At 42.3% G+C, this 20,073-nt stretch overlaps 4 protein-coding genes across 10 annotated transcripts; 2 read left to right on the forward strand and 2 right to left on the reverse strand.

The window, feature by feature from the left end:
* Positions 1 to 46: 46 nt before the first annotated feature.
* LOC148386199 (four and a half LIM domains protein 1-like) lies at positions 47 to 5,445 on the reverse strand. 2 transcript variants are annotated; one of them, XM_088397987.1, is made up of 8 exons: positions 5,387 to 5,445; positions 5,047 to 5,178; positions 4,711 to 4,774; positions 1,719 to 1,884; positions 1,477 to 1,651; positions 1,243 to 1,412; positions 995 to 1,181; positions 47 to 851 (listed from the first exon to the last, which is right to left on the reverse strand). In XM_088397987.1, exons 4-8 carry the CDS (start codon positions 1,872 to 1,874, stop codon positions 700 to 702), a joined length of 840 nt encoding a protein of 279 aa, XP_088254113.1. In that variant the 5' UTR covers positions 1,875 to 1,884; positions 4,711 to 4,774; positions 5,047 to 5,178; positions 5,387 to 5,445; the 3' UTR covers positions 47 to 699. The 2 variants fall into 2 exon arrangements, with proteins under 2 accessions (XP_088254113.1, XP_088254115.1); XM_088397989.1 differs by lacking the exon at positions 4,711 to 4,774.
* Positions 5,446 to 5,541: 96 nt separating this feature from the next.
* LOC148386200 (sodium/hydrogen exchanger 6-like) lies at positions 5,542 to 12,838 on the reverse strand. 5 transcript variants are annotated; one of them, XR_015862961.1, is made up of 17 exons: positions 12,028 to 12,814; positions 11,553 to 11,752; positions 11,394 to 11,471; positions 11,169 to 11,245; positions 10,973 to 11,085; positions 10,682 to 10,787; positions 10,027 to 10,168; positions 9,800 to 9,905; positions 9,629 to 9,717; positions 9,426 to 9,539; positions 9,204 to 9,315; positions 8,740 to 8,893; positions 8,605 to 8,635; positions 8,438 to 8,526; positions 8,089 to 8,194; positions 6,660 to 8,008; positions 5,602 to 5,637 (listed from the first exon to the last, which is right to left on the reverse strand). XR_015862961.1 is itself a non-coding variant. In XM_088397970.1 (17 exons), the coding sequence occupies exons 1-17, from the start codon at positions 12,305 to 12,307 to the stop codon at positions 7,706 to 7,708; spliced, it is 2,202 nt and encodes a 733-aa protein (XP_088254096.1). In that variant the 5' UTR covers positions 12,308 to 12,838; the 3' UTR covers positions 5,602 to 7,705. The 5 variants fall into 5 exon arrangements, 3 of the variants coding, with proteins under 3 accessions (XP_088254095.1, XP_088254096.1, XP_088254094.1); XR_015862960.1 differs by having other exon boundaries at positions 5,602 to 6,590; XM_088397970.1 differs by adding an exon at positions 10,420 to 10,521 and having other exon boundaries at positions 5,602 to 8,008; positions 12,028 to 12,838.
* Positions 12,839 to 13,537: 699 nt separating this feature from the next.
* Positions 13,538 to 15,736, forward strand: LOC148386201 (cytokine receptor common subunit gamma-like). Its single transcript, XM_088397983.1, has 8 exons — positions 13,538 to 13,699; positions 13,845 to 13,935; positions 14,084 to 14,253; positions 14,342 to 14,475; positions 14,560 to 14,722; positions 14,803 to 14,905; positions 15,064 to 15,124; positions 15,236 to 15,736. The coding sequence occupies exons 1-8, from the start codon at positions 13,636 to 13,638 to the stop codon at positions 15,332 to 15,334; spliced, it is 885 nt and encodes a 294-aa protein (XP_088254109.1). The 5' UTR covers positions 13,538 to 13,635; the 3' UTR covers positions 15,335 to 15,736.
* A 146-nt stretch (positions 15,737 to 15,882) lies between these two features.
* On the forward strand, positions 15,883 to 19,438 carry snx12 (sorting nexin 12). 2 transcript variants are annotated; one of them, XM_088397991.1, is made up of 5 exons: positions 15,883 to 16,281; positions 17,028 to 17,123; positions 17,202 to 17,326; positions 17,512 to 17,602; positions 17,972 to 19,438. In XM_088397991.1, the coding sequence occupies exons 1-5, from the start codon at positions 16,117 to 16,119 to the stop codon at positions 17,975 to 17,977; spliced, it is 483 nt and encodes a 160-aa protein (XP_088254117.1). In that variant the 5' UTR covers positions 15,883 to 16,116; the 3' UTR covers positions 17,978 to 19,438. The 2 variants fall into 2 exon arrangements, with proteins under 2 accessions (XP_088254117.1, XP_088254116.1); XM_088397990.1 differs by lacking the exon at positions 17,972 to 19,438 and having other exon boundaries at positions 17,512 to 17,916.
* Positions 19,439 to 20,073: the final 635 nt, after the last annotated feature.

Consider the following 20,073-nt stretch of genomic DNA (forward strand, 5'->3'; position numbering starts at 1 on the left):
TCAAGGTACAGTGCAGATATGGCCAAAAGGAACAGCACAAGGGCCATTCAATTGGAGAATGGAATTTATTTATGTACAGTATTAGAAAGTCTAATACTGTAGGGCATTTGAACCATATAATACATGTTGGTAAAAACTGAGTTACAAGTGTGTCTCTCGTACAGTAATAATTCTGAAAAATGCAATTACACAATAAAGATTCAGTTATCAATTCAGTAAAAAAGCAAAATAATTCAATGTCCAATGTGAAATTGGGAGTTTACATTACAACTGTGTTTCTACGCTTGATAGGAACAATGTCTCGTCAGCAGTTGCCTGGCAACAGACTCCTCCCTGGTCCTGATGCTCATGTGTTCATAATTGCAGGCTCCTTTGTGGGACTTAGCAGAAACAAAGAACAATAGCGATGCATGATACAAATTACCCGCGATGAGGAACAGCCAATTTCCGTGTCTGGTGCGGATGACGCCGGGTTGAGTGTTGGATGTCTGCTGTGGGGTCCTCCAGCCAGGCACGGAGGTCACCACGCTCACGAGGGACTGTGGCTGAGTCTGGATAACTCGATTGGGCATGGGGGGTGGAAACCAGCGACTACACAAAATGACTCTCTAAAAAATTGTCAAAATGTCAATGGGGCAGTCATTGAAACATCTTTATCACCATTGAGGGCTATTCTGAGGAATTGAGGGATTTGGGTTTCTACTTGTCACCGCAGTCGGAGCACAGGATGTCCCGGCCCTTAGCTATGAAGGGCTTGTTAGCCAGACTGAGAGAGCACTGCTTACAGTTGAAGCAGTATTCGTGCCAGGAGGCTCCGTCATAGCTCACCACGTTCACCCCTTTGCCAAAACCTGAGTGGAGAGGAAAACAATCTCCAAATTCTGTAACATCCCATATTTGCAAAAAGGTGACACTATAATTGCCGTAGAAAATAAAAAAAAAACCTGAAGACCAAACCACAGGTATGTCAAATTTGTATGGAAGCAAAAAGAACCTGTGATAGCCATTTGGCAGCCGCTGCATTTCTTAGCCACGGTGCTCTTGTAGCAGTCCACGCAGAAGGCCTGGTCCTTGTGGGTGGTGAAGCTGGACCCAGCCAGAGGCTTTGAGCAGGAGCTACACACGAAACAGTGACCGTGCCAGGGCTGCCCCTGGTAGTTGACTCCTCCGGTCATGATCGGCTACAGACGAATCAAAGTACGTCAGTTTGTATCGCCATTTCTTCCGTTTTCCCTAAATTACCTTTTTGCAGGAGACGCAGATCTTTGCAAACTTGCTGTCGTAGCAAGGGCTGCAGTAGACGTCGCTCTCTTTGGAGATGAAGCTCTGCGAAGCCATTGGTCGCTTGCAGTGGCAGCAAGTGAAACACTCGTCGTGGAATGAGTTGCCTTTGTACTCCACGCTCTCCGTGCCTGGAGATGATGGTTGACACACGTGAGCTTAACGCTAAGAAGCAATGCAAAACTGTGTTCTAACCAGCAAGTATGGGTTTATAGCAGGTGTGGCAGCGTGGAGCTTCTTCTCTGGAGCAGCACTTGCCACACAGGATACGTTCATCCTTGGTGGTGAACGGCTCCTTGGCCAGCGGCTTGTAGCACTTTGCGCATCGGAAGCAGTCCTCGTGCCAGTAGCGACCTTTGTGGTTCAGCTCCTGATGAGAACCAGTGTCACATCCAGGTGCCAAATCGTATTGTATGAATGCGAGCATGTGTGGATACTTTGGATTCCACGGAGATGGGTCGGTGGCACTCGGCGCAGCTGTTGGCGCAGAACTTGGTGTGGCAGCGCACGCACGTAGGCCGGCCCTCGTTGCGCACAAATCTCCTGCCGCCGAGGTCTTCGCGACAGTACGAACAGTGCACGCTGGCTGACATTTTTCAGTCTCTGAAGTGACAAAAAAATAAATAAATGAAACAATCTTTGGTCAGATCAGGATCTCAGTCACAATTAAAAACTACATTAATTACTCAAAAATGGAGGCAAGAAACAATATTGAGCAACTTGTGCAATAAGATTAAATAATAAATTCCGTAAAACTGTTTTTATTTTTCGTATTTCTAGCCCGTATCAATTAATGCTATTTTATTACTTAATAAACATTAACAGTTAAAACAGGTCAAATCTTGAATAACCGCCACTAGAGGGCGACAAAGACCTTTATACTGAACACGAGCTGTCTATTAATATGGTATTTGACAGATATTCGAATATAGATAAATTGCCCCCTTTTTGCTTCATTTTGATATTTTTTCTTTACAATTTCCAAACATTTGTTTCACGCGTGATTTAGAAACACACAAATAATATGCTACGCTGAGTTCTTAAAGTCACCGATTAAATGGAATGCTGTTGGGTGCGCCTCCTGAGACAGAAACAGTAAGTGAACAGATGAAGAGGGTGTGGAATTGAATTGCGTCCAACAAGGTCATTTCAAGTGCAGGAACAGTGTACTGGAATGCTCTGTGCTTATTTTAATTTTCTGGCCGTTGCTCCAATTTACACTCCAAAGTAAATGATATGTTTCTCCACTGTCAGCACATAGTTTAAAAGGAGCCTTTCCCATCCACTTACAAAATAAACTTCCTGCTTCTGGAGCTGCTACCTGTTGTTTTCTTTCCCCGCTAAACAGCAATCACAGATTGACAGAACAACAATAGCATAATAATAAGATACCTATCTGATGGGAATTGTTCGCTAACAGGAAGCCAAGCTGAAATTCCGCGCAGGTCGGAGGAAAAATAAATCTTGTTTGGGTGACGTAAGCCAACGTGTCTCAACTCTTTTCCTGCCCCTCTTGTCATAATAAACCTTGTTTTTAGAACAGATCGCTATCATTATCATGCGCAGTTAAGTGTTAATAAAAAGCTCCAAGTGAGTTTGCCATCATGTGTGGTCCTGGTTTGTATTTAAGGAGCGTAAAGCGTGTTATGTGGGAAGAAAACAATATGGCTGACTGTTCCTACTTGGGCATGTAAAGGCTCTAAATATTGATACAAGATACATGTTGGACTTGGAAGGATGTTTGTCCTCATGTCTCCCACCCGTCTCCATAGATTACAACGACAATGAATTCAAACCCACCCATAGCCATCTGACACCGAACGGATTTTTCACATTCGTCTGCACGACATCTGCGTCGGGCCCGCGTGTTGGCATGAGCTTATCGGGCAAGAATGTGCTGGAACACACAGAAACAGGAAGTCTCCGTCGCAAGAGTGTTGGCACAGTAAACGTCCGCGGGCAAATGAGAAACACTGTCACAAATGCCAATTTTTTATCATTTAAAAAAAAAAATATTACTACTATATTGCAGCAAAGAGAAGGTTTTGACGATTATTTATGCAACTCCAAGTGAGGAGGCCTTTATTTTTATATTTTTTTCAAATTAATTACACAGCGGTACCCTGCTTCCTCGCCTTACCCAACCAACAACTATAACACAATATTTAATAGCACGCTTGACTCAACATTTCTTTGCCACAAACTGCTATATTTGTCACAAGCGAGACAAATTCCAGAAAGTGGCGTAAGGGAAGAAGGCAGCGTAGAGGCAAAGACTTTACCAGCTGTCTATTAGCAATTTCCTTTTGGGAGATTATCGACAACATTCGTTCCAGACACCCTTCGAAGCCTCAGCAGCACCAGACCACAAAGGCCTTTGAAACATCACGACAGACTGCATGTGACTTAAACGACTGTCTTGAGGGATTTCAAACTATGCAAGAGAATCGAGATAAATCGCAATCCAAAAGCTACACGCTAAATTCTGGCGCCAAACAAAAGAACTAGAAAAACAAAATGTCCTCTTTTAGGCAGCAGATGATTTAAGCATCAAAGCAGAAAGCTGTATGCGCTCGCGTGGTCAAGAACAAGTCTTGGAGAAAATGTCAGTAAGGGCTGCGAAACAACTTAAGTGATCCGAGGCAGCGATTTTTACGGTCTGTGGAAAAGCTTTATTTACTTGAAGAATGTTTGGGAGAGTTTGAACGTGCGGTCTAGATGTAACATTGGAACAGTTATCTTGAGTTCTGAGGTGGGAGCGAACAAGCAGCAGAGTGAACAATATATCCCCCAAAAAAATACAAAACTATAATCAACCCTGCATGCTTTTTTGCAGTTATTCTGAACAGCTTGAAAATTGCTCTTTAAAAGTGCGGAAAATGTGCTTAACCTTGACCTGGTCCCATCATCACCATTGCCACTTTACAATAAAAGCCCCTTAAAACAAGACAGACTTGTTTAAACGTTCACTGGCGTGAAGCCTGAGAAAGTGGATCAAGTTTTACGAGGCAGTGATGCAGTTTACCGTTCCGTGCTTTCCCAAAAAAAAAAAAAAGCATCAGCTTCAGGGCTTAAAGTGAATACAGGATCACTGTTGCTTCTCTACAGTTAGAAGGAATAGGGCTACAAGCTGTGGAACGCAATTTGTTCGCCCATGTCTCTCTAAAAAATACTTTTGATGCATTACTTTTTAATTTTTCATTTGCATGGTTAATATGATTGACCCTTGATTAGTCTCCCCAAATATTATCCTCTGTCAAGGGCACAATAATAAATTGCTGTACAGGAATGTTAATTGACCTTTGTGAGCATTTTCTTGGCCTCAACACTTCGATCAGTGACTGAGAAGAGGAGGAAACTTGCTAACTGGAAACAGATTGCATGGCTTCAAAATGTCAAACACACACACACACTTGCAGAAATACTTACAGAGACAACGCCCCATGCAACTTTTGATTCCCTTTTGAATTTTGGAGATTTTTGCAAGGCAAGTCTGGGAGGAGGGGGGGGGGGGTGATGTGTAACAAAGACACATTATTAATATTCTTTTCATCAACACTATTATAATCAGGAAGCACAAAATATTTCCAGATACTCTCCATGTGGTGAATTGCTCTAATTTTTTTATGAATTGATAATGTCACGCACATCAATCATTAACGATTACTTTGATAAGTAGCGCACATTTTTCTAGTAAATTACATCGTGAGTTAAGTCACAAGTTTCGACAAGAACGTGTTTGTTTTTTCTGGTCGTCTATCTTACCGAGTCAAGGTTGATTCGCGCAGCCGAGGATGCACGTCTTGCCGAGGGTGTCGAGGAGCGGGGGGGGGGACTCGGTGTTAACTTCGCACCTCCGGCTCCAGCGTAAACACGTCTAGTGGCGTCGTCTGTCTGCTAGACATCAACAACCAAGCAGAGACCGGATGTTGGTTCAAGCTTCAAAATAAAATAGAATTAGACTTCCTCCTACAGAAGTTAAAAAAAAAAAACGCACGAAGTAATATAAATCGCGTCCCCCTCCGGAAAAAAAAGAACTAACAACCTCAAGTGAGATTTTTTTGTGATTAACCACTGATTTGAGAATAAGCATGTGCGTACTCACGTTTTTAGAATAAGCTGCAGTCCGACAAATTCGTAACCCCGTAGAGGTCCAACCTGCAATGTGGATGTAGTGAGCTGCACTGCATTACATTGAAATATGCATGGATATTTTATATTTTAAGGAACTTATTCAGCCCAAAAAAAAATGCAAACACATTGTGTTAAATGTTTACCTTACTGCATCAAAATACACTCACAGGACGTGAAGAAACAAAGTACAGTCCTTGACATTTATTTCTGGTACATTTGCAACTTGCCAGACAAGAGACCAAAAATATAGAATGACAGAACAGGAAGGAAGAAGTCAGTCAAATATTTTCATCATTTTAGATCACATTTCTTATCAACACATATCAACATTTCTTCCATACTCACAAACTTCAGTGTTTAATCTCTACAAAAGCTCTTCATATCTCTTCAAAATATACTGGTATTTAATTTGTGTGTGATCGCTGCCACAAAAGTACTATATAAATTAAATCATCAACACAAAGTTACACACGATCCAAATAGTGTGGATGATTGTGTAGAAAAGCTGAATACTGCTTCAAACAAAATAAGGACAAAAACAGTTTGAGGGATTAAATAGTTATCTGGGTAATTAAAGACACTCTTACGGTGTTTACCAGCACAAAGACGACAGTACTGGTTTCAGTCCACCAACCTACAGAGATGCCTATGTGCAAAAAGCAAACGAATGAATAGGTGGGATCCTTTCGCATTGCTGCAGTGGAACCTCCCAAGTTCAACGCAACATTTTGGTAATTTTCCTACTTCGTTTAACTTTGGAGATTCCACCATTATGCAGGTACCGTATACGCTACAATTCAGTAAACCTTCCACTGTTGCTAGTAGTTCTGATGATCTATTATTTATCTCAGTTACACCAAAAAATGAATTAAACCAACTGCACTGTTCTTAGTCAACATCAATCGGCGCATCAAGCGCCCATCAAAATGATCACCTGACTGGACAAATTGAATGTACAAATCTACACTGAGGAGTTCAATTTACATTTTAGGCACTTAAATTCACAATAGTTCAGCATGCCCTCATACCAAAGACATGGCAGTGTGTGCGTTTTTGTCTGTGTGTGTGGCGGTGCATCAGTCAGATTAGTGCATTTTTTGATCTAGTTGTTTTTTCCAGTCACAAGCTTGTAAATGACGTTCACATGGGAAGCGCTTGTCGTAAGAAGCATCTTGCTACATCACACAAAAAAAATTACACACACAGTTAAAGTTTCGGAATGGAAACTCGACAATCGCCCTCACCTACGTTTGGACAGCACAGCTCACATAGGATGAATCGGTGGGGGTGCGTCTCGCCACTGAGCTGTCCTACTTTTAAAAACAAATCGTAATAAATAAATGTCATATCATGAGACACCAAAAAAACAAATAAATAAATCCATGAGTCAAGCACACGGGTGGTGCTAAAATGTCTTGACAGAAGTGTATAAGTTGTCAGTAGTTTAGCCTTACTCTTAATGTACCTCCGACTTGTCATCCAGCATGTATATCTCGATAGTACCTGACCTTGCGCATGTTCACGTTCACGCCTACAGTCACCGAGTACTCCTCCCAAAGCTCCTCACGTCCCTGTCCACGAAAAAATTTTAATTGACGAGAAACAGTGAAAGCAGATAATTATTCCAGTCGTTAGGAGTTTAGCGGCTGTAATTACGTGACCGTAAAAGTTTGTGCGGGCTGTGTTTTGTTTTTTGTTTTTTTTGGGCATTACTAAGTGGATTAGTCATGGTTTCTTAATAGCAGGAGAACAGATGTTTGGTCTGTGAAAATAATTCAGCAGCATAGAAGACCATTCAGTTCCCAGCCAGGTAGAGAGTGACTGTGAGAATAGTTATTGCCAATAAGCAGGGCTGTAATGGGGGGAGGAAAGTGCAGAATCAGTCCAATTGAAAACCATGAAATGTATGTAGTCTTGTAAAAATAGCCACTTTGTAAGCGAGCCTCGACAAGAGGAGAAATGTCTTGCTGTGAATCCATAGCAAGAAATGTCTCCAGTGCTTAACCAAGCCTCAATACTTGACCAAACAACTTGGATTGCATTGCTGCATCTCATTGGTGTGTTGGAAAAGGTGCTGAATAGGTATGGGCAGCAAATAAGAAAAGATACACAACTACAATGAAACAGTCATAGACTGTTGTTGGGAATTTCCGAATAAATAGCCTGCAGAAAATACAGTACGGTCACGTGAATATTGCCACTGCCCCAGTAATGGGCGGCAAAAATCAACCTGGGTGGGATTTTCTACGATAACGACAAACGAATGCATCCCGGCAGGGCTAACCTTGTCTTACAGTCTGTGCCTACGAGGGTCTGAGCGGGGCGGGGAGGGCGGCGGGGGCAGGGTTACAGTAGTCGGGGGATCGACCGGGTCATTCATCGGTAGGACCAGGCGGGTGCCCCGGATGGCCACGTCGTGCTCAGCCAGCGCCAATTCGTGATCCAGGCCCTCGTCGGCGGTGGACGGACGGTGACGCTTAATGCTGCTGGAGCTCGAGCCGTCCGTGCTGACTGTGACATCGGCGTACATGGAGCTGACGCTGGCGTCGTTCAGGATGAAGTCGGAGTCGTCGTCGTGGAGCGGCCCCTCGTTCTAGTGTGAGCAGTCATTTTAAGAACCTTCTTAGGACACGCTTATTCAAATGTGTTAAATAATGATGTTGACGTTCAAACCTCGTATGCTTGCGGGCTGGTGAGGCACCGTGCTAGGGGTCCGCAACAGGCGGGCAGGGTGGCAGTGAGAGGGGGGCCACTGTGGGTCAAGAGGGGTTTCAGGTAGCTGCGCAAAAAGGTGTCAAGGACCTTGAACATTTTTGAAAAAGTTAACATTATCCAGAAGATTGCTACCTACACAAGAGCATGTTAACTAACTCCATTTCTGATAAACCAAGATCCCTGCGCCTCAAAAATCCATGAAATAACACGAGGTGTGCCGCAGGGATCAATTTTACACCCTTACCGTTTCAATTTATGCTCCGTCTAAAATTAAAATCCTAGAGTTCCCATTCACATTAAAGGATACTTGTGATCAAAGTTGTACCAGATCCTGAATGGCCAGGCGCTCTCATGCTTTGTGTTCCTCCTCTGTGAGTCATCCAGCATTCCTGAACTCTGTCAGGCGGAACATTTGCTTACATATTTTTTCATTTAACAAAGGAAAACCAACACATTTTAACGTGTGATACATACTGAGTGGTCTTGATCAGAGTCCACACCCACACTGAGGAGAGAAAAAAAAGACAGGAGTGGGACTTTGGAATTATGAAAATCACATATATAATGTATGTAAACAGGTGGTAGGGTGAATTCAGTTATGGCCCTCACGGAATACTCATGAAGGACAACATAGGCATGGTGCCGCCTCCGCAGAGCCACACGGTGAAGAAGACAATCAGCAAGGTGGTAGAGAACATCATCTGGCGGGCATAGGTGGCTGTGTCGCGGATGGACAGGGCAAATGTCATCGCCCCGCGCAGTCCTAGAAGGGACGAGACGAAATTTAGAAAGACAGTAGATCAGGTGCATCTAAAATAAATGAGAACATTGCCGTTTAAAAGCAGGAAGAACTCTCACAAAAAGTTTCAAAATATTCAACCCACACACACTGATAATATATCAGAATAAAAATACAGAAATAATGTAAATTAATCATTTGGAAATTGTGCTCAATACACACTTGAAATGTGGTTTTTGGACCATCCTGTCATATAATACCTTCAACAACACTTCCCTCTGCTGGAGGAAAAAGGCAGAGGCAGATAATGAGCCTTTGCCTTAATACAGCGTACCTGCAAACATCATGACGTGCTGGAAATTGGAACCAATCTTGTTCTTGCGGCCAAGGTTGAGCAGGAAGGACAATGGGTAAATGTTTGCCGCCCTGCCCAAGAACACTGCTACCTGGAGTAAGATTTTGGTCAAGGGCAAAGACCTTGGAGATTCTATTCCATGATAGGAACACACATTTCAAATGAATAGCCAAGACCTCTTTGAGAATGAGTGAAGGATACAAAGGCCCCGATGATGAACAGAGGGTTGAAGACGTGCGATTGAAAGGAGAAGAGCGTCAGGCCCATGTAGGAGAAGATGAAGTTCTCCGCCAGAAAGTTGAGCAGCTCAAACAACTGTGTTGTGACGAGCACATGTTAAGAACAGGTCATGGGCGAGTCTGTTGGCATTCTTTGGCGACTAACGTGTCGCAGTTGGCGCGTACCTGTTTGGTTCGATCCTGTGAGTCACGAGAAAGATTGTTATAGGTGTAGTGAGCCTGAGTCATCCCGCAGAACAGCACGGCGACCACGCCTGGATTCAAACATTCAGAACGTGACGAGCCAGTTGAGCGCGACATGAATACGATTCAATTCTAACGACGTGAATGTGTCACCGGTAAAGCCGCAAGCCTCAGCCAACAGGAAAGTGCTCCAGGACATGAGGAAAAACAGCGCTGTCTCCAACAAGGGGAAGTCCCTCAGCTTGGTAAACTTGGTCACGTGATGAAAAGTTAAGAGAAAACAGTAATCAGATGCAACGCTTACTAAAAATAAACCCAAAGTACAATAACCAAACAAACAGGACACCAAGCACGCAATAATTCGATAACACGAAGGATATGAGCGCTGTCACCACACCGGTGGCCACGCCGAGAGCAAACGATCCGCTGAAGACACCAAGGAAGATGCCGAAGGATTTGAGCATGGCCGTGGCTTCAAAGCTGTGGCTGTTGTCCCCCGTCGGCTGGTAAGCCACAATGGAGCTGAGGGCCGAATGGACGGCATAAACATACACACCGTTAGAAGAAAAGAAAAAAAAAAAAACAGCGGGACGGGACCCACCGGATGACAAGGAACCTGAAGCCATTAATGTCTGATAAGATGTGATTTACATCCACACTGTGACTTCAAAAATAAACCTCCTCTTTTGGATTTTTTTGAGGAAATGTGTTATGAGTCACTTTGTGGATTCCCAATACGTCACCACAATCAAACACAAAGTCCAACCACCCACCGAGGAATAACTGTCTGGTTCTTCTCCAGCCATTCCTCCTCGCCCTCGGGGCGCACTATTTGAGCCCCCCGCCTACTTTGCTTCTCCAAACGGAGAAGAACACTGCATGCATACGTACGGGTAGGTGATGAATGAGATGGAGGAATGGAAGGCCAGCAATGGAACGACAGGGACTTGTGTTAGTGATCGATCGTTAGGCCGATCCGTGGAGGGATTATGGGAGTTTGTGTTGATTCTTCGGCGGGTTTTCAAGAAAACTTACGACGAGAGGACGATGGCCACGGCGTCATTGAGCACGCTTTCCCCAAAAAGTAAAGCATACAGGTCCACGTCTACCTTCAGCTCGTTGAAAATGGCCAGCACTGTCACTGCAACACAAAGACAAGGGATTAGCAAATACTGATACCGTGAGTACTTTTGGGACAAAAAATGAAAGCCACAAAGAAGTTAAACAAGCATCTTGATTGACTCTGAGGGCCGATAAAAATAATCATTAAGCTGGATAATGCTTCAAAAGATCTCACAAATTTTTTTTTCAATGTCCATGTTCTACCTGGGTCTGTCGCTGACACGATGGCCCCAAAGAAGAGACAGTCGGTGAAGTAAAAATCTCCCCCGAGCTGGCCCACCACTTTCATGAAGGAGACAAATCCGTACATGATGAGCCTGGGGAACATTACAAGAACCCTTCAGACCTTTCAGGAAAGCTCATTGTAATTAAAGTAGATGAATCTGATTGGATCACTTACCCAATAATAAAGCAAGATATAACAGTTCCCAGGAAAGCGTAGGCCAGGATGGAGCCAATGTTGCGGAAAAAATGTCTCTGGGACAGACCAGGGCAAACATTTATGAAAGTATAGGAACTATTGAACGAGATCAAATCTTAAAACAAATTAAACAATTGTGATTGGTTTCCTGATCATCCAGTATGAATATCCTTTGAATATTAAGTGTTCTTTAGATCGCCTTACCCGTTTTAGACTGTAACCTGCATGGAAGATGATCGGGGGCAGCAAAATGTTGAAAAAGACTTCTGGGTCAAAAGTAACCTGAGAAAATGGAGAATAAATGATAAGACAACAATCAGAAAGATAATTGAAAATATAAATAATGACAAGGTCTCGGCTTGCCTTTCTCAACATCTCGTCGTCCTGCACTTGGTGACCTTTGCTTCGGCTGACTTCGCCCTTTAGGGTGTACTCGTAAAATCGCCCGCTGACGTTCACCAGCAGGGTGGCAGGACTGGCGTTCACCGCGCAACCCTGCACCACGTCGCTCATACTCGGGGGCACGTGGACGCCGAACCGGAGTATCACACCCACCAGAAGGCCTTTCAAGGAGGAGAAAAAGAGACAATTAGGTGGTGGTCATTGTTTCTATATGAATCTATTAATGCTTTGCTGCCATCTAGTGGGCAACTTGGGGAATCTTTACGCACACGCTCAGTTACCACCATACTACTTATTGTCAATGTTACTGTCGAGAAGCGGCTGTACTGTAAGATGTCAAATTGTGCAAGCAACGCCATCATTAAGCATCCAGTCAGCTAGTTAGCATGGATGCTACAGTGTCCACGGGTGATTTGCCCGAGGCTAGTGCTCTTACCATAGATCATGGCGAGTCCCGTTTCGTGGAGGAACCGAAAGCGCCTGTGCTTGAAGAGCCATATAGTGAGAATAGTGAGCGTTAGCAGCATGATGAATATGAGCAGGTTGGCACTGTCTTGGCGGTGGCTTTCTTCAGCCAGCCTCTCTGTTACGACGTTGTCCATTGCGTTGCCCTCGCCTCTCCCGACGAGGACGAAGGATAGCAACGCGAACGGCAGCGACCACAACGCCGTCGGGGATTTAACGTGAGCAAGGGGTATTATTTGCGTAGACGCCATAGTAGCGCTAATGTTTGTAGTAGCTGGCGAAGCCCAATATCCCCGTGACAGACCACAACAAACGGAGTCAAATTCCGGGCTGGTGTCAAAATAAAAGAACTTCCGGTTATTCAAAATAAGATTAATAAATACACGTAGTACATTATTATAATTACTACTAGTGATTCCTCCCTTCTTCGCGTTTCGTTTATTGCGGCTTCACTACATCGCGGATTTTCCCCCCAATTAAAAAAAAACATTTAAAAGTGAAAATAAAACTTCTAAATTGAGGAAACATGTGTCTAACCTTTAGGACAATGTAATATTGCTCTAAATGTTCGTTTACATTCCTTTAGAAGTCCGTTTTTGCATGTTAGCACGATCGCGAATTAGCATCTTTCCGCTTACTCGTTAGCCTGCCCAGTACTTCTTGTTGGTGACCGTACTTCGCGGATTTCACATATAGCGGGTGGATTTTGGAACCAATTACCCGCGATCAACGAGGGATTACTGTATATAAATACAATAAATTGACAATTTGAATCAAAATACGTTTAGGTACAGATAAAATTATCTCTGATTAAAATTTGCTGTTGACCAGTGGAAAATGTTATGTGTGTACTTAATAAATCCTGCTCAGACAAAAACGACAGGCACCTGTGCATCTTTAAGTGAATGGAAATTACAATTAATAAAATAATAAACAAATATTAGTCTAATGAAATTGATGTGTATGATATGACCATATATGATTAAAACTATGAATCTGTTATTTGCTGTGAAGACATTAGACGCTGAACACAATGAATGGTATGGCAAGATCAATCTTTTTAGAAATTGGCCTATTTAGATTATTTTTTAATATGTGTTTTATATCCACTTCACTCACATTTGGGTGTACATTAAAATCCTCAATGTTGCTTTCACAGGGAGGAAACAAAAGCAAAAGCTGCAGTTGCACACATGATGGAAAGTGCTACCAGACATGATGCGCCCATTCAGTGACTTCCTCATGCTGTCAGAACTTCAGAAAACAAACAAAAAGAGCAAAACCTGCATACAAATATGGGTTTAATCTTAAATATTTGAATACTAAATCCAGTGTGTCTCTATTGGCAAGGATAATATTTACATTTAGGCTTACAATCCAAATATTGTTGAGCCAAGCTGTAATTATTATTTTGTGATCTTTCATAAGGTGCTCATGTAGTTGATAACTCGACAGTTTCCGCTGACAGGAAGCATAACCCACCAAAGTCAAGGGCAGGAAAAACCCTAATGTGACACATTGCCCTCAGATGTAGTCAACAAGCCGCATCTGAAAGCATTCGACCCTCTTAAGCGCCACGATGTTACATAAATTGTTGTTACTTCTCGTTCTGGTATGTCCTGGCTTTGCCGAAGAACCCCCAGGTAAGAACATTTGATGTTCTATTCAATGAAGGCTAATTTGACTTAGTCTGCAGTTTGTTTGTAGTCTTTGCAATTTTCCTAAGGGGACTCGGAAACTAAAAGGTTTTACCGCACTTGCGTTTCCTGTGTTTGTCTTGTCTCGCAGATGTCGACTGTGTTGTTTTGCATTTGGAGTCTGTGAAATGTACCTGGAACAAACATGGCAACCCTAAAGTCAATTACACCTTCCGCAGCTGGTTAGTTCAAATGAAACGCTATGACTTGAGATGAATTTCTCTTCCTTTTAATCAAGCGGGTGCCAGATAAATACGTGCTTAGTTTTCAATGACAATCTGTAAAATTAAATAAGCCAGCAACTGGATACTTTTGATTTTTCTTACACAGGTTTCATCATAAAGCAGTCAGAGAATGTGAGAAGTACATAACAAACAACAGTCTAAAAATTGGCTGCATTCAGCCGTATGGTGACATAACCAACAGGTTTTACACTTTCTACATGCAACTGGTGCATGGCAATGACACTTTTCCGAAGAGCGATGATCTTAAAAGCAAAGGTACTGGAATTGTTGCACATTTTAGCGGGAAATTGGTAATTCTTTTTTTTTCAACCCAAAATAATGAATCATTTTGACTTGCCCGCAGTGAAGTTAAATCCGCCAACCAACCTGACTGTTCAGAATGGATCCGACGGGAATCTGTGGTTCTATTGGAATCAGACGCTTCCATCATGTGTGGAAAATGAGGTTCGCTCTCGGATCAATTACAAGGAGTGGGTTGTAAGTTACCTGACGTCCGTCTTGGTACATTTTATTTGTGATCTCCACTTGCGTTTCATTTGAAATACTTTATGCATTCCGCAGCCAGATAGAGTCAATCTAGGGAAGCAAAATTATTGCATCAACTTGCCCTCCAGTCGATCCCAGTATGAGCTTCAGGTGAGAAGCAAATTCCATGAAGTATGCGGAGCTTCTGGCTGGAGCGACTGGAGTGATTCTGTGATGTGGGGATCAAACAATGGCACAGGTAATAATAATATTCCCTGAATAATTTCAGGGGGCATTCGAATAATCTAATTTACCAACCTTTTTTTCTTCTTGTCCCAGAAAGTGACCAAGGTGACGGTTACATGTTTGTCTGGATAATTGTGTACGTTCTGGCTCCCGTTATCCTCGTCGCGATGGTCTTCCTGTTAGTGCGTTACGAGAGGTGAGTCAGACCACGTCTGTGCGCTCCTTCCTGTCTGACGACAAGGTTCTGTCTAACAAAAGTAATGGTACAAATTATGGTGCAACAAGCACAATTCTATAAAAACAAAGAATATTTGTAATCTGTTGTTGATGTGATGATCTCCGAAATTATTTTAGGTTCAGAATCATCTTCATTCGTGTGGTACCCAAGCCATCCCTGATTCCTCAAGACATTGAAGTAAGGAGCGACCAGTTTTCCAGTTTAAATTTAAATATTTTATTCTATAGAATACTATAAACAAAATTTATAGAAAATATTGTTAAACATTTGTTTTGTTTTTTTCTAAAGCCTTGGCCTCAAATCCCCAAAGGCCTTAAAGAAGGCTTCAAGGCAAACTACCACGAGCAAGCCTGTCCAGTTCGAGAGTACCGTCAGGTCCCCCAGTGACCGGTCTGACAGCCCGAGATCCAACAGGTCCACCTCTAGTCCCTCTTTGACACAATCCAAACAGACAAACGGGAAACTTCCTGTTGCTCGTCCACATCCACTCTCTCTACCTCGTCTTGTTATTCTGGAGTTAAGTTTCTTTTACCACCTTATTGGTTTAGGGTTTCACCACGACCTTTTGGAAGCAGTTTGGTCAGTAAAATGGGTATCAAACAAATTAAGTTCAGATCAGGAGAAAACTAAAGTGAAATCTGACCACACAGACAGCACAAATTTGTCACTAAATATTCTTATCTGCTGTTATTTTGCTTAGTAACTTGATTGCAAATGGATAACCTCACTTTGGGGTTGACTTCCCCTTTAATGTACATTTATCTGGAATAAAAAAAACTTTTTCTGAAAGTTTTACCCTTTTGATCGTTTTGTACAATCTTGCATTTTAACTTGCATGCAACAGAAGTCATATCCAATGTTTTATCTCTGTCGCAGTGAACGCTCGGTACGGGAAGTCCAGGCCCAGTCCAGTTGTCCTCAATTGGTGGTGTCCAACAGAGCAGGGAATTAAGGCAACATACATATCTTCCTGTTTCTAGAAGGGTGGGGCGCAGGGTGGCTGTCCCCAGCTAAAGGAGACGCTCATCGGCTAGTTCCTTAGCTGAACCCGTCAACCACCGCATTTAATGAATGTATCTACGTGATATTTGCACATTTGCGCATCAACTTTTCAGTTTGACCCCTTTTGTTTTTTTGCAATTGCACAACAACAACTGCAGCCCGACAACATGTCAGAGGCTTCGGTTGCTGACACTCGCCGGCTAAATTCCAAGCCCCAGGAGCTCACGGACGCATATGGTCCACCCAGCAATTTTCTGGAAATAGACGTTTATGATCCACAGATCGTCGGAGTCGGGCGGCATCGGTACACAACCTATACAGTTCGGACGCGGGTATGTGTTTGGTATGACTGTCGAAAAAGCTTTTAGCCAACATGTTAACGTGGTTCGACTCGAAGGAACCGGGCTGTGGCGCCGGGATTGGTGCCTCATCTCGGCTACAGCGGAACTCGAGTGCCGGAGATTGGTTGAGGCCTAGTACGTGGTTGAGCCGGAGTACTGTGTCGTCGCTTGACGTGTATTAAATATACTTAAAACTACACAGCGTAAAACAACTTTGTTCACTAATGCCACATCGAGGGAACTGTTGAAGCAGCATTTGATTTTATTGAACATAATTTGACGAAAATGCGTCTTATAGCAAAAACTGCTAGGCTATGCTAACCGTAAACAGCTAACACTGTGGTATTGTGGTCATTTTAAGTTATTCCCGTGCACTTTTACTTGTAGGTTAAACAACTAACACTGATCTTATTTATTCAAAATACATTGCATCCGTTTTGCAACGAATGTTAAAGTTGAGCTTGTAGCGATTGACGTCAATAAGTTTAGCTGGCTGACGTTAACAGCGATACAACTTGATTAATAGCTATAGATCTTTATTTATTTAAGTATTTTATATACAGTGCAGTTATTTATTATTTGTTTCTGTTGAGTACTCCTCCAAGTGGACTCTCAACATCAGCCAAATTTCAACGGATAGGAAGCAATTTTTGCTGCCCTTGCATTGTAGAATATTTACTAGGTCACATGTCGTCTGTGCAAGTCACTGACTGATGTGTCCTTCATCCTTTACGCAGACCAACCTTCCCATTTTCAAACTTAAGGATTCTTGTGTAACCAGACGATACAGTGACTTTGAGTGGTTAAAGAATGAGCTGGAGAGAGATAGCAAGGTGAGTGAGGCTAATGAGCTCTATTAAGCGTTGGTTGCAGATTATATTTTGAATTTATCTGCATTCATTTTTCGTCAGATTGTAGTATCACATCTCCCGGGTAAAGCCCTGAAGAGACAGTTGCCGTTCCGCAGCGACGAAGGGCTTTTTGAGGAGTCGTTCATTGAGGAGCGGCGATTGGGTTTGGAGCAATTCATCAACAGGTCAGTAAATGAGTTCAATTCTAATAAATGCTCACAGTAATATCTTAAAATGAAAAAGCTCTGAAAGTCCCATTGTGTCCAATATTTTAAGTTTGCACAACCATATTATATATGTTGAAATGTGTGCTACTGTAATAGGTTATGCAATATTTAAACTGAAGCGTGCTGTGTGTGTGTTTCTCTAGAATTGCAGGTCACCCTTTGGCCCAGAATGAGCGCTGTCTGCACATGTTCTTGCAAGAGGCCGAGATTGACCGGAACTACATTCCCGGAAAAGTACGACACTAGGCTTACCGAGGGGTCGGGGGCAGTTGGGTGGTGGGGCTTTAATTAATCTCCTCTGGGATGTAGAATGGACTTTTCTCTCTCTCATTATCAAGTCAAAACACAATTTCAGAGCATGTTCTTCCGCCGTGCATCTTTGTGACTCGTCTCATGCGTGCGCTTTTGTTTTACAACTACAAGCTGACAGTAGTTTTTCATTGGACAGTGAAATACAAACTACAACACGCTACGTGTGCTATTTTCGCCCGTGAGTGTCATAAAATCATGATTGTAATATAATGTGAATAAAGTAGATTAATGTCAAAGTGTGTCTCATGCAATTTCTGATGCTGTTTTGTGTTTTTTTTTGTTTTGTCTTAGGTATGAGTGAAGTAAGTTTACTTTATTTACAATTCTCAATTCAGTTGCATGAGCTTTTTTTAACTATTGCTAAGGAGCATAATTGTACATCCCTCATTAACCGAAAACTCTCCTAACCAAGTTTGTCAAAATTAACTGCACTAATATAAGCAGGTGCATGCTAAACCTGCACGCTTCTTTGATTATTTTTATGTGTTGCAATCATGCTGATGAATAATTTCTGTTGTTGTTGGCTAAATGCTGCATTTTCATATTAATGAGTAAAGCCTTCATTTTCTTGTCTGTACCGTGGACAAGAAAATGACTGTTTTGACTTTTTTGTGATGCCACAACACAAAGCTATCCATGAGGGACCATGTAATCTCACGTTTTAGTATAATACGAGCCATACAAGTAATAATTTCACCAAGCAGAAGACAAAAATATTATGACAAAAATTCAGTAAGTCCACCTCACCTGCTTGGAAGTCAGAGTCAGCACATTGGAAGGGTCAACATTTCCTCTTATTCACAACTTAGATTTCGCCATCTTCTGGGAATTTGCGCAATCCTTTCCTTCTGATGTGTCCACTTTGGCCAGCTGGGGGCAGTATGAGAGAGACATATACTGTTAAGTGAGATGTCTCATCTCCTCTCAGCTCATCAATACAGCACTAATATCAGCAATTCCACACAGGATAAAGAATATACGACTGTCCCTTTGTTCTCTTTTAAACACTTTGTATTGTATTTTAGGACAATACAAACAATATTCTCTTTATATTTGGCCACTTGACCTGCAGTGTAAACCCAGACGAAAGCACTTCTGGTGTTTGACTTTGTGGTTTGTTTTGTTTTCTCTCTCCACTATCCAAACAGACGCCTGCACCTTCTCCATTTATTTCTACAGCTTGTCAGTTTCAAGCCGGTGGAGGAAACTACCCAAATATTGCTCCCATTGTGTAAATCATTTGTTGTCTCTCTCTGTAATTCCTCTTATGTACATTACTTGGTGAATGACAATGTTTTATTTTTTTCCCTGATGATGAATATTTACCGCCACAAAATGCTTCAAGCGTTCAACTTGTGTGCTTCGTATTTGCTTTTTGGTCGCTAGTAAGATAACCTCCCAAAGTGAAGCAAGATGTAGCATCGCAAAGAAAACGCTGACTTGTTTAATCTGTGTGCGCTTTTAGTCGGGGTCACTCACAGTGATGTCATCGCGCCTAAATTGTCACACTACCAGTTTATGCAAATCATAAGTTAAGCAAGCAAATACGAGCACTGTGAGGTTCATCATACGCATTTGAATCGTTTGAAATAGTCATCAGATCTCGAGTAAGATGTCTCGGCTTATTTTCTTTTTTTCCCTCAATTCCATAAAGATGATTGTGAAGCGTATGTTATCATTCCAGTTCTACAATGAGTACTGAGGAATTCCTCTTGTTATTTTTCCGTCCGACTATTAAATTTCCTGCTGCCTGCTGTGTTACGTCTACAAATCCTTTCAGTCTAGGGAGGGAAAAAAAGTCAGTGAACGGCGCAAAGTTCCACTTTGAGTTGGAAACGTGTCGTGGGAGCCGCGTGATGAGAGGCTTCACGCTGGCGGATGACCTACTTCTATCAATGTGAATCGCTGAAACGGATCGTCGACACGCAAAATGGGATTGGGAGAATATTAATTACATGTTTTATCATAGTCTGTTAGAAATAAAACTAGATGGTGACAGAATGTGATAATCAACAGGATTCAAACCTCAAAAACTCAACTACAACATCAATTAGAACTTTGCCGAAGTTAATTACAGCTTGCACCATAGCTCAAAAGTTGACAACGCTTGCAAAATCTCTACCCTGTGAGATGAATGGAAACAGCAACACAAAATTGTGGTATATTAGTATCAGGCTGTGAAAAACAATTAAATAAAAGTAGACTTAAACAATCGTCCGCCTGGACGCTGGATAATACACAAAATCAACCTCGGTAAGCTACAGTAATAGTCATTTTCGCTGACAACAAAAAATACACTAGATCCTTACTCAACTTCGGTTTACTCAATTTTACAGAAAGTGGTTGCGTCATTTTTTTTTTCCGTAAGCTCAAAGTCTCAAAACAAAACATCT

The sequence above is a fragment of the Syngnathus floridae genome, chromosome 15 (assembly GCF_059516105.1).
Source record: "Syngnathus floridae isolate MCC-2025c chromosome 15, RoL_Sflo_1.0, whole genome shotgun sequence".
NCBI lineage: Eukaryota > Metazoa > Chordata > Actinopteri > Syngnathiformes > Syngnathidae > Syngnathus > Syngnathus floridae.

Coding starts and splice junctions, on each gene's coding strand:
- LOC148386199 (XM_088397989.1), bottom strand. CDS start 1,874: ATGTCAGCCAGCGTGCACTGTTCGTACTGTCGCGAAGACCTCGGCGGC. Junction 1,413..1,476: donor CTATAAACCCATACTTGCTG/GTTAGAACACAG, acceptor CATCATCTCCAG/GCACGGAGAGCGTGGAGTAC. Junction 852..994: donor CTGCCAAATGGCTATCACAG/GTTCTTTTTGCT, acceptor CTCTCCACTCAG/GTTTTGGCAAAGGGGTGAAC.
- LOC148386200 (XM_088397970.1), bottom strand. CDS start 12,307: ATGGCGTCTACGCAAATAATACCCCTTGCTCACGTTAAATCCCCGACG. Junction 10,788..10,972: donor CGTGTCAGCGACAGACCCAG/GTAGAACATGGA, acceptor TTTGTGTTGCAG/TGACAGTGCTGGCCATTTTC. Junction 10,169..10,419: donor AACCAGACAGTTATTCCTCG/GTGGGTGGTTGG, acceptor TTCGGCCCTCAG/CTCCATTGTGGCTTACCAGC.
- LOC148386201 (XM_088397983.1), top strand. CDS start 13,636: ATGTTACATAAATTGTTGTTACTTCTCGTTCTGGTATGTCCTGGCTTT. Junction 14,906..15,063: donor CTGTTAGTGCGTTACGAGAG/GTGAGTCAGACC, acceptor AAATTATTTTAG/GTTCAGAATCATCTTCATTC. Junction 15,125..15,235: donor TGATTCCTCAAGACATTGAA/GTAAGGAGCGAC, acceptor TTTTTTCTAAAG/CCTTGGCCTCAAATCCCCAA.
- snx12 (XM_088397990.1), top strand. CDS start 16,117: ATGTCAGAGGCTTCGGTTGCTGACACTCGCCGGCTAAATTCCAAGCCC. Junction 16,282..17,027: donor CCTATACAGTTCGGACGCGG/GTATGTGTTTGG, acceptor TCCTTTACGCAG/ACCAACCTTCCCATTTTCAA. Junction 17,124..17,201: donor AGCTGGAGAGAGATAGCAAG/GTGAGTGAGGCT, acceptor ATTTTTCGTCAG/ATTGTAGTATCACATCTCCC.